Here is a 14934-nt window from a genome sequence, read left to right as displayed (position 1 = left end):
GCAGGGTGCAGAATCGCTGCTCCTAGGGGCCTGTTGACGCCGTCGTGTACACTTAGCCTCAGGATCTGAGAATTCCACCCAGGGTATTTTGTACAGCTTATTGCCAATTATGCTGGATGAAATCTATGTGATCTATGGATTAAAATCTATGTTGCCTGTATTCTTTCTCATGGCAAGTCCCATTCAGCCATCACCCCTTGCTCACTGACCTACGACAACCCCTATAGTTAAGCAACACCTCAATTTTAAGATTCTCTGGCGTGAATCCCGCCCACGCCGGTTGCCGAATTCTCCGGCACCGGATATTCGGCGGGGGCGGGAATCGCGCCGCGCCGGTTGGCGGCCCCCCCCCCGCGATTCTCCGGCCCGGCTGGGCCGAAGTCCCGCTGCTAGAATGCCTGTCCTGCCGGCGTGGATTAAACCACCTACCTTACCGGCGGGACAAGGCGGCGCGGGCGGGCCCCGGGGGGGGCGCGGGGCGATCTGGCCCCGGGGGGTGCCCCCACGGTGGCCTGGCCCGCGATCGGGGCCCACCAATCCGCGGGCGGACTGTGCCGTGGGGGCACTCTTTTCCTTCCGCCTTCGCCACCATGGCGGAGGCGGAAGAGACCCCCTCCACTGCGCATGGATGCCGTGAGCGGCCGCTAACGCTCCCGCGCATGCGCCGCCCGGAGATGTCATTTCCACGCCAGCTGGCGGGGCACCAAAGGCCTTTTCCGCCAGCTGGCGGGGCGGAAATTAGTCCAGCACGGGCCTAGCCGCTTAAGATTGGGGCTCGGTCTCCCAAGATGTGGAGGATTCCGCACCTTTGGGGTGGCGCGATGCCCGACTGATTTGCGCCGTTTTGAGCGCCGGTCGGCGGACATCGCGCCGATACCGGAGAATTTTGCCCCTCATCTTTTTTCAAATTCCTCCATGGACCCACGCCTCCCTATTGCTGTCCTCCATCCTCACAAACCACCAAGACATCTACGCTCCTCTATTTCTGGCCTCCTGCGCACCACTGGCTTTAATCACTCCAACACTGGTCCTATATCTTCAGCTGTCAAGATTCCAACCTTTGGAATTCCTCCTGCCTTCCCTCCGCTCTTCCTGCCCAGAAGACATTCCTTGAAACCCATCGCTTTGACCAAGCTTTCAGTCACCTTGCTTAATTTCACATTAAATGCCTTGGCTTTGAATCCTGCGCGGTGCCATGGGACATGTTGTTTTGTTAAAGTTGCTACATAAATACAAGCTGTTGCTGGAGCAGACGATATGAAAGATAAAACCTAGGCTTTGCAGATGTTTGTGATTTAGATCTATGATGAGCTGACAACAAAGAGGAAGTGCTGACAAAATGGTGCTGCGGTATAACACACTGACATACCAACAACTGTGCCAGTAATCACAGTTCAGAAGTTTACCCTTGTGGTTCCCATATGGCAAATGTGTAATTTCTCCTATCTTTTGTAGGCACAGGGGGAATATAAAGGGAGTGTGGCCAGCTATAGCCTGACTGTGGCAGTTAAAAAAGAAATAGTTTTTATTAAGTAGCAGCAGAAATAAAAGTGTGCATTTGTTCCCACAAGGGGAGGGAAAAAAAACAACAGCACAGATGTAAACAAGCGTATGAATGAATTTAATTTTACAGTTTCGAGCAAAGGACACTGTAATCAAGGTTAAAGAATTGACATTAATAACAAAGATCCTTTTTATGAGCAACATATGGCACAATAAAATCTGTCACTTTATACCACTAAGGTTCCAGTAGCTGTTGTTCATTTTATTAGCAGAAAAAAAGCTATTGATTTAAGGTAGAACATTCAGTGCTGCAAGATAGCAGCTGCTCCTGGGAAACAATCATTAGCATTTTCTAAACATTTCAGATGAGATTTTCAAGTGTGAAGGCAATGTATTCTGTCACGAGAAAGAATATTCGGGTATCACTGAGAGTTTGGTTCCAAACATCTTTTGACATGTTGAATGCGAAATTCATTGCCATTTGCTATGACATTGGACAATTTTGTTCATTCCCTTTTAGTACAATACCTTGCAGCAGTGGGACTATGCTGAACTCTGTGGAATATAACTGGCTGGAAGTTTTTCTTTCTCCATCATTTAATACATCACTAAGTTTATTGTTGGCACATGAAATCCAGTGTAGGCTATTTAGCATGGTACTGTAAATCAGGATATTTCTTTTCCGATCAACAACTTCTCAGGTACAAACAGCAGACGTTTACATTTTGACTTGGCAATAGAGCAGCCAAATATCTTTGAGTTGTAACATTTCAGAAAATCATTACATTTTACAGGCTAATGTTTATTAGGCACTGGAAGAGCAATAGCGTCTATCAAAGGACACAGCTATTATGATGGTACCTGCCATTAAGATGGGCAGTAAGGCTAGAGAGTGAGTATCCTGTTTTACAATAACCTTTCAGTGCCTGCACCTTGACAACGTACATGCAGCATTGCTTTATTGATAGCAGTTTGAATCATCTCTTTTGTCAATATGCATTGTAATTAGCTTTAAATCATTGCATTCTTCTCAACTTGCTCTAATGCTCTCTTGGATGATCTTGCAAGAAGCAATTCCTTCTCATGGACCAGGCTGTCAAGGAGCTCCTTTTGCCGATAGTTGTCGTACACTTTCAGGAACGCAAGAATGGTAATTGCCATCCAAGCAACCCATCCGGCCCAGAGACCAAACTGCAGATGAAATTCCCAGATGTTAAACACAGTTTTGCGGATCAGTAACTTCAGGGCGTGTCACACTTTTCACAATTTAAAAAAAAAATTTAGAGTACACAATTCATTTTTTCCAATTAAGGGCAATTTAGTGTGGTCAATCTACCTACCTTGCACATCTTTGGGTTGTGGGGCGAATCCCACGCAAACACGGGGAGAATGTGCAAACTCCACACGGACAGTGACCCAGAGCCGGGATCGAACCTGGGACCTCGGCGCCGTGAGGCAGCTGTGCTAACCACTGCGCCGCCATGTTGCCCCTCCCTTGTCACTATTGAATATAATCTCCAAAACATCTCTTTAGGACACTGCAATGTAGAGATCACAAACCATTCAGGATTTAGTTAAATGTGGTAATAAAGGAGATTTTCATTATACTATTCTAATTTAATTCAAATATTCATTTTGACTGTTTTCACAATAGAAAGATTTATGCAAATTTTCAAAAGTTTTTTATTCGTATAAAATCAGATCTAAACATATTTGCTTGAGACACACATTTCTGTCACCGTCTAAGTAATCTGCTGCTGTCAGGTCACTGGTTTGTGAGCCAGCAATATCTGACTGCGCTCTATTATAGGAAAAGATTGTTCAGAAATATCAATATTTCTGATTGTGGGTGGAGGCGTAAGATAAGAGAAATTGCTGAAAATTGGGTGCAATGTATAACAGGTGACTGGTCTGATTTCACCTGGCACTATCACAAAGTCAGAGTTATCCCCAGGGTGTATAAATTCAACTTTGATAATTTGGTCAAATGGGAAACTCTTTCCTACGGTGTGACTTCACCACACGTGCAGTGGAAACTCAGTTTATGTGCATGTGCATTTTTGGGAGAATTCTGGCAGAGCGCTCCGAAGAACCTCTCCACCATCGGACCCTTTAAGTGTACTTGTGGGTCCATAATAACTAGTTTCAAATTATTCTGCAAGCGGGCAAAATACTAAATACTCAGTAAAACATTACTTTTTTTTTTAGTAAATGGCTCAGTTCTCAAGGCATCTGAACCCTAGGAGGTGGGAATGGAGGTACAGTGGAACAATGCAGAGGCCATACTTGGATCAGTTTCCTTATGCAGTCCAGCCACTGGGGAAGTTTCCCACAGAGGCGGACAGCCGCTTTTACATAACGACACAATTAAAGGCCATCGCCAGGGTAGCCGGCGTTTCGCTGCTGGGTGGAGAATCAGAATCCGTGGTTGCATGGTCCAAGGAGAGAGAGTTACAGGGAGGAGAGGCAGCCCCTACTGCACCCAAGATTCTTCCAGAGGGATTTTTTACCCAATCCGTACAGCCTACTGTTTCTGAACCCCAGCTTTTCATTTTTACACACCAATCTGAGGGTGCCTCCATTGTGATTGGCACCAGCAGCTTCAGGAGTGTTCTCACCATCCTTTATTGACAGATGGCTCACAAGCAGCCAATTGGAAGGTTGCTTGCGGTAAATGCGCTGAGCGGGCCATGCTGCCAGCAAGTGCGGGCTCAGAATCCACCTTTGGCCCAACGTCAAGGTCCCAAAGTCTGAGGTAAAATTCAGCCCATGGTCTGAGGGCTCCTGGGAAAATTTGCCGGGAGAGTTCACAATTCATATCATGCATGTTTCAATCTCACCTCTTTCGTTATTTACTGCCCACCATTGGCAATACAGAAGGCAGAGATTCTATTTTATGTACATAAAGCAAAGCTCAAACTTTATATGAGCGTTTGAGATTTACATGAAGACGCAAAGCAACAAATGACCTTGACTCAGATCATTTGCAATGTCTTTCCTTATGAAAGAAAAGTTGAACCTAAGCATCTGTTTGATTTTACTGCATTACCCACTTTGGACATAAAACCTAAATGATGGTGCTTTAGTCGTAATAGCTCATATTGGTATCAGCCACCTGGCCAATCAGTTAAATAGTGACTCACTTTATATTAGCCACTGGTTAAGAAAGAGTCAGTGGCTGGTACGCTACTTTCTAGCCCCACGTCCTTCTGCCCATCCAGCTGTCTGACATGTCACTAATTTTATCATCTTTTGTCTGCTTTTAAATTTCAAATCGATTTAGTATTCACCAACAAAATAGAAAAGTGACATTAAGATGAACAGGTTTTTTTTGGCTTAATTAAAAAGTTATTCACCAACAAAATAGAAAAGTGACATTAAAATGAACAGGTTTTTTTTGGCTTAATTAAAAAGTGAGTGACCATCTGTAAGAACTATCACCAGCTATAATTATTAGATTTAAATATGCAATGGTCGACATGGTCATGAATTTTTCTACCGGAAAACAAGCCAATTGTTGACTGGAAAACTTTACTCACAGCTGCCATGCTATTTTCAGATGGCCTCCTTCACAGTATATTACAGGTCACAATGAGGACAAAACAGTCACATATTACATGTTCATTTAACACAAACAATAAGAAATGTATTTGGTACGTTTGATAAAAAAATGCTACTCCACCCAATAAAATAAGAACTTGAATTAATACAACACTTTTAATGTAGAAATGTGACCCAATGTACTTCACCAGCTAAAAATTGATGTTTGGTCAAATGATGGAAAGTTTAATCAAAGAAGTGAGTTTTAAAGACGCTCTTGAGGCAGGTGAAAGTGGAGAGGGAGAAGTTTGGGGAAGGAATTCTAGCTCATGGGGCCCACATGGCTGGAGGCACACACCAATAGTGGAGAAAAGTCAGTGGACATACACAAAAGATGAGAGTTGGAGGTATAAAGTGTTTTGAAGAGTTGGAAATGTGCTAGGAAGGGGCAAGGCCATAAACAGATTTAAAAACCAACCAAAACTTCTGAGGCATTGAGGGACCGAATGCCAAGTGCTGGTTAATGAACACAGGCGATAGGTGAATTGGGATTTGTGTGGGTTAGATTAAAGGCAAAAGAGGATGAGTTCAAGATTCTGAAGGGTGTGAAATAAGGATGGCCAAAAAAGAAAGTTTCGTAATAGTCGGGTCTGGAAGTGACAAAGCATGATGAAGTTGTCTGCAACAGATGGGAAAAGGCAGGCAATGTTATGAAGGTGGGTGTAATGGAGGTGGATATATTGAAGGTGGATATAGGCAGTCTTTGTGATGAGAGGTTATGGAGTTGGCAGCTCAGTTTTGGAGTCAAATTAGATGTCAAGACTGAGAATGATCTGGCACCATGTGAGACAATAGCTGGGGAGAGAAATGGATGATTAATGGCTGAAGATGTTGGATGTAGCAAAGGCCGTGGGCACTGTCAACATCATGACTGTAGTACTTCAGCTTCAGAACCAGCCGCACCTCTAGCCAAGCTGTTCCAGTACAGCTGCAACACTGGCATCTGTCCAACAATGTGGAAAATGGCTCAGGTAAGTGCTGTCCGCAAGAAGCAGGGTGGCACGGTGGCATAGTGGTTAGCAGTGCTGCCTCACAGCTCCAGGAACCCTGATTCAGTTCTTGCCTTGGGTGACTGTGTGGGGGTTGCAGTTTCTCCTCGTGTCTGCGCGAGTTTCCTCCTTATAGTGTGTGGAACTGTATGAACCCCAACTCGTATGTTGACCAGTAGGCGTAATAGAGACCCCATTGGCAGGTTTCCCAACTAGCACATCGAGGAAAGGGAACTCATTTAACTGTTCCATTTCAAAGGCGAATTTGAGCGCAGGAAGGAGCTCATTAAGTGCGTAAGAAATTTTTTACACGCAGCTGCAGATTCAAATATAGAAAATGTATCATCTCTGTATTGGAAAAATGCAAGGGGCAGGAGGTTGTGTGTCATTCCATCAAAGACGTATTTCTCAAGGAAACTGAAGATGTCTGCGAGAGCTGGGCCTAGAGAGGATTCCATGGCAACACCATTTGGGAAAATATGGGGTGTCATTCTCCGACCCCCCGCCGGGTCGGAGAATAGCCGTTGGCCGCCGTGAATCCCGCCCCCGCCGGTTGCCGAAGTCTCCGGTACCAGAGATTGGGCGGGGGCGGGAATCGGGCCGCGCCGGTTGGCGGGCCTGTGCCATGGGGGCACTCTTTCCCTTCCGCCTCCGCCACGGCCTCCACCATGGCGGAGGCGGAAGAGACTCTCCCCACTGCGCATGCGCGGGAAACTGTCGGCGGCCGCTGACGCTCCCGCACCAAACGCCATTTCCGCCAGCTGGCGGGGCACCAAACGCCATTTCCGCCAGCTGGCGGGGCGGAAATCCTTCCGGCACCGGCCTAGCCCAACATTGAGGGGCTAGGCCCGACGGGACCAGGCGGCGTGGGCGGGCTCCGGGGTCCTGGGGGGGCCCGGGGCGATCTGACCCCGGGGTGCCCCCACGGTGGCCTGGCCCGCGATCGGGCCCACCGATCCGCGGGCGTGCCTCTGCCGTGGGGGCACTCACGGCACAGTGCCCCCACTGATTGGCGCCGTTTTTGGCGCCAGTCGGCGGACAGCGCGCCGTTGGGGGAGAATTTCGCCCATGGATTCTAGCACTAAAGGTCTACTTTATTGAATTGTTATAAAGTTAGCAGTGAAGTCAATCCGGAATCAACATTTCAAGCTGGATATCAAACCTGCTGCATAAACTCACCTTGTTGAGTTCAGTTTTAATAACACCTGGGGCGAAATTCTCCCCCAACGGCGCGATGTCTGCCAAAAACGGCGCCAATCAGACGGGCATCGCGCCGGCCCAAAGGTGCGGAATGCTCCGCACCTTTGGGGGCCGAGCCCCAACATTGAGGGGCTAGGCCGGTGTCGGAGGGATTTCCGCCCCGCCAGCTGGCGGAAATGGCGTTTGGTGCGGGAGCGTCAGCGGCCGCTGACAGTTTCCCGCGCATGCGCAGTGGGGAGAGTCTCTTCTGCCTCCACCATGGTGGAGGCCGTGGCGGAGGCGGAAGGGAAAGAGTGCCCCCACGGCACAGGCACGCCCGCGGATCGGTGGGCCCGATCGCGGGCCAGGCCACCGTGGGGGCACCCCGGGGTCAGACCGCCCCGGGCCCCCCCCAGGACCCCGGAGCCCGCCCACGCCGCCTGGTCCCGTCAGTAAATACCAGCTTTGATTTACGCCGGCGGGGCAAGCAATTTCTGGGCGGGACTTCGGCCCATCCGGGCCGGAGAATTGAGCGGGGGGGCCCGCCAACCGGCGCGGCCCGATTCCCGCCCCCGCCCAATCTCCGGTACTGGAGACTTCGGCGGGGGCGGGATTCACGGCGGCCAACGGCCATTCTCCGACCCGGCGGGGGGTCGGAGAATGGCGCCCCATATCTCCAACAACAATAGCTTTTTAAAATTGAATGGACATTCAGTTATTTGGACACTCTCCTGAGTCATCATAAAAAGGATTACAAATTCACTTTGGTCTGTGAGCAAGCTGCTTTTTCCAAAATGTCACATAACTTCAGTTAAATGACCAGCAAGACACCTGAGGAGATAAGAGTTATTTATGTTTCCTTGAGCTAAAATGTTTGAAGAACTGCTGTTGTCAAGCTGTGGGTTCTTGATGATTGGCTGAAAAACACCTGGCCCAGGAAAAGTTTTGGCTGAACATTTTTTTTTTCACTCAGTGTGTATCTTCGGAGCAAACTGTGAAGGAAAATTGCTTCACTCTCTCTACACTCCCCCCCCCCCCCCCCCCTCCCTATATTACCTGCAGTCCACAGTGGAAATTTACCTTCAGTCAGAAAATTCTCATCTCAGAATAACTTATCTGTATGTGAAAGCCTGTGAAGCTGCAATAAGCAAGAGTTAACGCGTTTCACCAAAGTTCCTTTGAAAAGGACTTCCGGGCAACTACTGACCAGTGCTCTGTCTTCACATGCAGGAACACAACGTCAACAACATGAAGACCTTTTTGAACTTTATCCTTTTTCATAAAGTGCTCCCTCATGCCAACTTTGCAGAGACATATTTGTCTTGCCCTTTGTTTTGTGTGTGTGTGCATTGAGAATTTAAAAGGGGTGTATTGTTACAATTCCAATTATAAATTGTTCGTTAAGCAGTTTTGCAACTTGTTGTAAAAAAGCTTTAATTCATAATAAATTAATTATTCTGAGCTTATTGAAAGAAACCCGGTTGACGTCTCTTTTTTCTGGGTCTAGCAGTAGCAAAGGTGAACAATTGGTCATTTTGGTGAGTGAATTAAAGATTTACACTGATGGAGAGACCTTTGTAGTAATAGGTGTCGAGTAATGGGCCTAGAGATTTTGTGCACTCCGCCCATCCTGGTCATAACATTAGCACATACAAGAACCCAAGGGATTGGAGCAGGATTGACCATACAGCCTTGCTCCTGCTCCGCCATTCAATGTGACTGTCACTTGAATCTTTTCTGAGTGGTCTTGCACTGGAACACAAATAGAATTTCAGCTCTAAGATTTGAATATATGTCAAATAGAAAGTTAATGGGGGGTGACAGTGGTGTATATCTGCAACGTGATATAGTTCATAGCAAATCAACAACCGATTTTCAACATGCCTGATCTTCTTTCTACTGTTGATCACAAAGTGAAAGTTCAAGCTCTTTTTGGAGATTTGTTTCCTAGTCTCACCGTCAATTTTACTTGATTTGAAATTAAAAATCTTGGCAATATTTTCCAAGTCAATGGACAATAGAAACTGGCACTGCCAAAAATTGGCAGCCAATTTTCTAAGTGCCCATTTCGGACAGGTATGACATTCGGCCCATTGAGTGTGCACCAACCCTCTGAAAGAGCACCCCACCTAGGCCCATTCCCCCGCCATATCTCAGTAACTAAGAGACACCTAACCTGCACACCTCGGACTGTGAGAGAAAAACTGTGGGAGGAAACCCACGCAGACATGGTGAGAAAGTGCAAACTCCACACAGGCAATCACCCAAGGCCAGAATTGAACCCAGTCCCTGGCGCTGTGAAGCAGCAGTGCTAACCACTGTGCCACCATGCCGCCCCTAGATTGCACTCAATGAAATTAATTTCACAAGATCCAGTGTGTTACCTCTCAGATAATGATAGGTGCTCAAGTAGAAGCCTTAAATGGAAAAATGTTCTTGTATCTCTGGTATCCCAAAAGTAAAAAAACACCATCTGTCGACAGAACAACTTGTTAATGTTCTCAGGTGGGTGGATAAAATGGGGTAAGCTACATGAAAGGGGATATATTCCAGGAACTGGTTTTCAAGGATAAGAATTCCAAGGATGTTAATTTGAGGATCTTAACAGTATTTATATTCTGGAATGATGTGTGGTCTTAAACACTTCAATCCTTACTGAAATATTTACTTACTCAGCAGTAATTTATTTTAAAGCACCTGAATAAAAAACTAGACCAACAAATTGGTTGACCTTGACTGGTGTCAATGTTTAAACCTAACGGGTCAAACCTTGCAGTTTATCCTTCGCAGCATGCTCTGGTTGATGTGACGATCGATAAATAAACTTTCCAAAAGCTTACCTGGATGATTACAAACTGGTCATAGAATGAAGAATTATCCAAGTGCAGCTCCAGATCAATATCCTGCAATTCTTCACAACTGCAGACAGAAAGAAAACCTTACCATCTGGAAAATTCAACAAGACCTTGCAACACTTAACATTAAAAAGTCTGTTTTGGAAATGTCTTTTCTTTGTTTTATTTTCTTTAGACAAGAGCATTAATGAATTAGATGTTAATATTAAATAGCACTAACCATTCACAATAAACTCATACATCCATTTTGTTTTACTATACTCACTTTTCCTTGCTGGGTGGTTCCAGAAAGTACACAACAGTTGTTTGTAAAACAAGAGAAATTCCTCATATTGTGTACCTGTTTGGCATTCTCCCATCTTCAGTGATCGCATCGCACCACATATTGAAGCCAACAGTGACGAGTGTGCTTGCTATGAAGATAAGGAAAACTACGAAGGTGCTGACCAACAGATTCAGGAATGTTGCGAAGAAGGTGCTGCAATAAACAGGTGGAGTGCCGGGCAGGGAGGGAGGAGGAAACACATTGGGAAGACAGTAAAGACAGTGAGATGTCTCATTAACAATTCTGTTCACAATGGACCCTGGGAATATTGCACTAGTAATATTTGCAATGACAGCAGGACCATTGCTGTTCATTAGCTCCATTCCAAAATAAAGCACAGACCTTCACTCAGCAGGATAATGCTTTCTAAGTATATTTGCGTTGAGAATTAGATAGGTTACAATTGCATTTTAGCACCTACTGCATTACAGTTAACAGTAATCTGTTTAGCATTTGGAATAACTTAAAATTGTAAATGAAGGAAGGTCCAACAGTTTCCTGTCTCAGCTACATGTCAGCAGATAGCTGACAGATGTTGCATCAAGGTGGGTGTGGGACTTTATGGTTAAGTGGTTCAGCAGATAGGAGATTAGTGGGTCAAGAGTATAGTGGGAACGGGGCTTTGTGGGCAAGGGGTTCAGTGGATAAGAGGTTCAGTGGACAATGGTACAGTGGTAAAGGATTCAGTGGGTAAAGCATTCAGTACGAAAAGGTTTAGTGGTTACGGGATATAGTGGTTACGGTGTACAGTGGTTACGGAATTCAGATTGAATACAGTTCAGCAGGAAATAGTTCAATGAATAAGGTGTTTAGTGTAAGGGGCATGGAGGGAGAGAATTCATTGCGTAAGTGTTTGGGTAAGATTAAGTAGGTTGGGGATACAATGGGTTAGGGGTGTAGTGGCTAAGAGGTACAGTGTGTAATGGGTCCAGTGGGCATGGTGCACAACAGGTATGGTGTACAGTGGTTTGAGGGTTCAGTGGGTGTGGGATTTGGTGGGTACAGGCTAAATCACAATGGTTTTTGTGGGAAGAGTTCAGTGACTAGCAAATTCAATGGCCAAGGAGCTGTGTGGGCAATGTTTTCAGTAGGACGGGGTTAATGGATAAGGGGTTCACTCGGTAAGAAGCTGTGATGGGCATGGAACTTGGTAGGTATGGGGGGGCAGTGGATAAGAGGTACAGTGGGAAGTGTACAATGGCTAAGGGATTCTCAAGGGAATATCGTTCTGTGGGTAAGTTATTTAGTGGGTAAATATTCAATGGTTCAGGGGTATAAAGGGTAAGCAGTACAGTGGTAAGGTGTTCGATGAGTAAATGATTTACTGGCAATGGAGTTCAGTACATTGGGTAGGAAGCTCTGTGGATATGAAATACAGTGGATATGGGGTACAATGAGCATTGTGTACAGTGGGTCGGGGTTACAATGGATAGAGGATAACGTGGGGAGGGGGTTCAGTGGGCAAGTGGTTCAGTGGGCAGGGGGTACAGTTGGCAGGGGGTACAGTGGGCAGGGGGTACAGTGGGCAGGGGGTACAGTGGGCAGGGGGTACAGTGGGCAGGGGGTACAGTGGGCAGAGGGTGCAGTGGGCAGGGGGTGCAGTGGTTAAGGGTTGCAATGGGTAGGAGATAAAGTGGGCAGGGGGTTCAGTACATACTGGGTCTACTGGACAGGAGATACAGTGGGCAGCAGATACAGTGGGCATGAGGTACAGTGAGTAGTGGTTACAATGGTAGGGAATAAAGTGGGTATTGGATGCATTCAGTAGTGTGTTCAGTACATATTGAGTCCAGTGTTCAGGGGTACAATGAGCAGGGTGTACAGTGTGTAAGGGTACAATGGGTTCAGGGGTAAAGTAGGTGGGGGTAGGTACAGTGGTTAGGGGGTGGAGTGGGCAGCGAGCTCTGTGGGTATTGGGTCCAGTGAGCCAGTGAGTAATGGATAGTGAGCAGAGGGGCACAGTGGGCAGGGGGTACAGAGGATATGGGGCACAGTGCATATTGGTGCAATGGGTTTGGGGTACAGTGGGGGGGGGTACAGTGGATAGGGGATACAGTGGGTAAAATGTTCCGTGGGGTTTGAGTCCAGTGAGTAATGGATAGTTGGCAGGGGGTACAGTGGGCACAGTGCACATGAGTACAATGGGTTTGGGGTACATTAAGGGGGGTACAGTGGGTAAAGTGCTCCCTGGGTATTGGGTCCAGTGAGTAATGGATAGTGGGCAGGGGGTACATTGGGCAGGGGGGTACATTGGGCAGGTGGTACAGTGGTTAAGGGTTACAATGGGTAGGGGATAAAGTGGGCAGGGTGTTCAGTACATATTGTGTCTACTGGGCAGGGGATACAGTGGGCAGGGGATACAGTGGGCAGGGGATACAGTGGGCATGGGGTACAGTGAGTAGTGGTTACAATGGGTAGGGGATAAAGTGGGTATTGGGTACATTCAGTATTGTGTTCAGTACATATTGAGTCCAGTGTTCAGGGGTACAATGAGCAGGGTGTACAGTGTGTAAGGGTACAATGGGTTTGGGGGTAAAGTAGGTGGTGGTAGGTACAGTGGATAGTGGGTACAGTGGGTAGTGTGCTCTGTGGGTATTGGGCCCAGTGTGCCAGTGAGTAATGGATAGTGGGCAGAGGGGCACAGTGGGCAGGGGGTACAGTGGACATTGGGCATGGTACATATTGGTACAATGGGTTTGGGGTAAGTGGGGGGGGGTACAGTGGATAGGGGATACAGTGGGTAAAATGCTCCGTGGATATTGGGTCCAGTGAGTAATGGATAGTGGGCAGGGGGTATAGTGGGCACAGTGCATATGAGTACAATGGGTTTGGGGTACATTGAGTGGGGGTTCAGTGGGTAAAGTGCTCCCTGGGTATTGGGTCCAGTGAGTAATGGATAGTGGGCAGAGGGTACATTGAGCAGGGGGGTACATTGGGCAGGGGGGTACAATGGGCAGGGGGTACAGTGGACAGGGGGTACATTGGGCAGGGGGTACAATGGGCAGGGGGTACAGTGGACAGGGGGTACATTGGGCAGGGGGTACAATGGGCAGGGGGTACAGTGGACAGGTGGTACAATGGGCAGGGGGCACAGTGGACAGGTGGTACAATGGAAGGGGGTACAGTGGACAGGGGTCACAGTGGATAGGGGGTACAGTGTGTGTGTGTGTGGGGGGGGGTCAGTGGGTAGGGGGTTAGGTGGGTATTGTATGGGTGTTCAATGGAAATGTACCACACACGAAGCAACTTACTCATCGTGACCTTTGCAGAGGTAGAAGAGGAGTCTCCATGCCTGGATTGCCGAGAAGAGGAGGGTGAAGAGTCCGATGAAGGTGGTGAACTGACAGGCGGATTCTGGGCCCCATTCCTCCACCATGAAGCGCTGCTTCTCCACTGTGATGTTCTCATTCTGCCACATCCCCCGGGTGAAGAGCAGGCATTTACCCCGGAAATCACTGCCGTTCTCCGACAACGGCACCACGGCGATGAAGCCGAACAGAAAAGCGAGAAAATACAGGATGCACTGAGCGAATAAAAAATTACTCATCCCCATTTCTCACATTGAAGAAGCGAACCTGACCCACTGGTGCACGCCTGCGCTGATCGATCCGCTGACGTCTGGCCGCTGAAGCTTGAGTTGGGGGGAGGCTGATAGCCGGAGGCACCCATCTCCTTTCAGGCTGGGAGGGAGTTCATCATCTCCTCATTTAGTTAGTTAATTCTCATTTCCAGTTCCACCCCCACCCCGCCCATACTAAATTGCAATTTGAAATATTCTTCAATGTGAAGAGTGTGGATTAGTTTGTCCCTGCTTTTATTGGCACTCTTGAACCCTCATATTCTGTGTTGTGGCCATACATCATTTGAACCCGTGTGGGGAATTGTAAATAGGTTCATGCAGCTGGATGTGTCAGCCAGTTTTTGTTGCTGTCCATTAGCCTGGTTAATGTACCTGCAATATTTTAATTAGTAGTTGTGGTTTTTTTTATTCGCTGCTAAAATCCATGCTTGTGGCTGGGATTCTCCGGACCCCCAGCTGCGTGTTTCTCCGCCGCGCGCCATTCGCTGGCGCCAGGATTCTATCTGCTGACCTTTATTCTGCTGTTAACACCTATTCTGGACCAAAGCTTTCATCGTTATACTCTCATTACCACTCCAACCTATCTCTGACCTTCATGTTGATCCACCTGCCCCTTCCGCCTTTTTCACCAATATAAAACCCACCACATTTCCACCTCTCTCCAGCTCTAAAGAAGATTCATCTTGGACTCGAAACATTAACTCTGTTGCTCTCTCCAAAGGTGCTGCTGGACCCACTGAGTCAGGCATTTTCTGTTTTTATTTCAGATTTCCGGCATCCGCGGTATTTCGGAGAATCGCCGGGGGCTGGCGTGAATCCCGGCCCCGCCGGTTGCCGAATTCTCCGGCACCGGAGATTCGGCGGGGGCGGGAATCGCGCCGGTTGGCGGGCCCCCCCCCCCGG

At 47.5% G+C, this 14934-nt stretch overlaps 1 protein-coding gene across 2 annotated transcripts; it reads right to left on the bottom strand.

Annotated features, from left to right (window-relative positions):
* Window positions 1-1602: 1602 nt before the first annotated feature.
* On the bottom strand, window positions 1603-14143 carry tmem179ab (transmembrane protein 179a, genome duplicate B). Of its 2 annotated transcripts, none has more exons than XM_072489853.1 (4): window positions 13703-14101; window positions 10467-10604; window positions 10112-10190; window positions 1603-2694 (listed from the first exon to the last, which is right to left on the bottom strand). In XM_072489853.1, the coding sequence occupies exons 1-4, from the start codon at window positions 14002-14004 to the stop codon at window positions 2515-2517; spliced, it is 699 nt and encodes a 232-aa protein (XP_072345954.1). In that variant the 5' UTR covers window positions 14005-14101; the 3' UTR covers window positions 1603-2514. The 2 variants fall into 2 exon arrangements, with proteins under 2 accessions (XP_072345954.1, XP_072345953.1); XM_072489852.1 differs by lacking the exon at window positions 1603-2694 and adding an exon at window positions 2745-3041 and having other exon boundaries at window positions 13703-14143.
* Between the last annotated feature and the right edge of the window lie 791 nt (window positions 14144-14934).

This window comes from Scyliorhinus torazame, chromosome 2 (genome assembly GCF_047496885.1).
Source record: "Scyliorhinus torazame isolate Kashiwa2021f chromosome 2, sScyTor2.1, whole genome shotgun sequence".
In the NCBI taxonomy this organism is placed as follows: domain Eukaryota; kingdom Metazoa; phylum Chordata; class Chondrichthyes; order Carcharhiniformes; family Scyliorhinidae; genus Scyliorhinus; species Scyliorhinus torazame.
The sequence above is the reverse complement of the archived record's forward strand: the minus strand, read 5'-3'. Positions and strand labels throughout refer to the sequence as shown.

Coding starts and splice junctions, on each gene's coding strand:
- tmem179ab (XM_072489852.1), bottom strand. CDS start 14,004: ATGGGGATGAGTAATTTTTTATTCGCTCAGTGCATCCTGTATTTTCTC. Junction 10,191..10,466: donor GATGGGAGAATGCCAAACAG/GTACACAATATG, acceptor TTCTGTCTGCAG/TTGTGAAGAATTGCAGGATA. Junction 3,042..10,111: donor ACCAGTTTGTAATCATCCAG/GTAAGCTTTTGG, acceptor TCTACATTGCAG/TGTCCTAAAGAGATGTTTTG.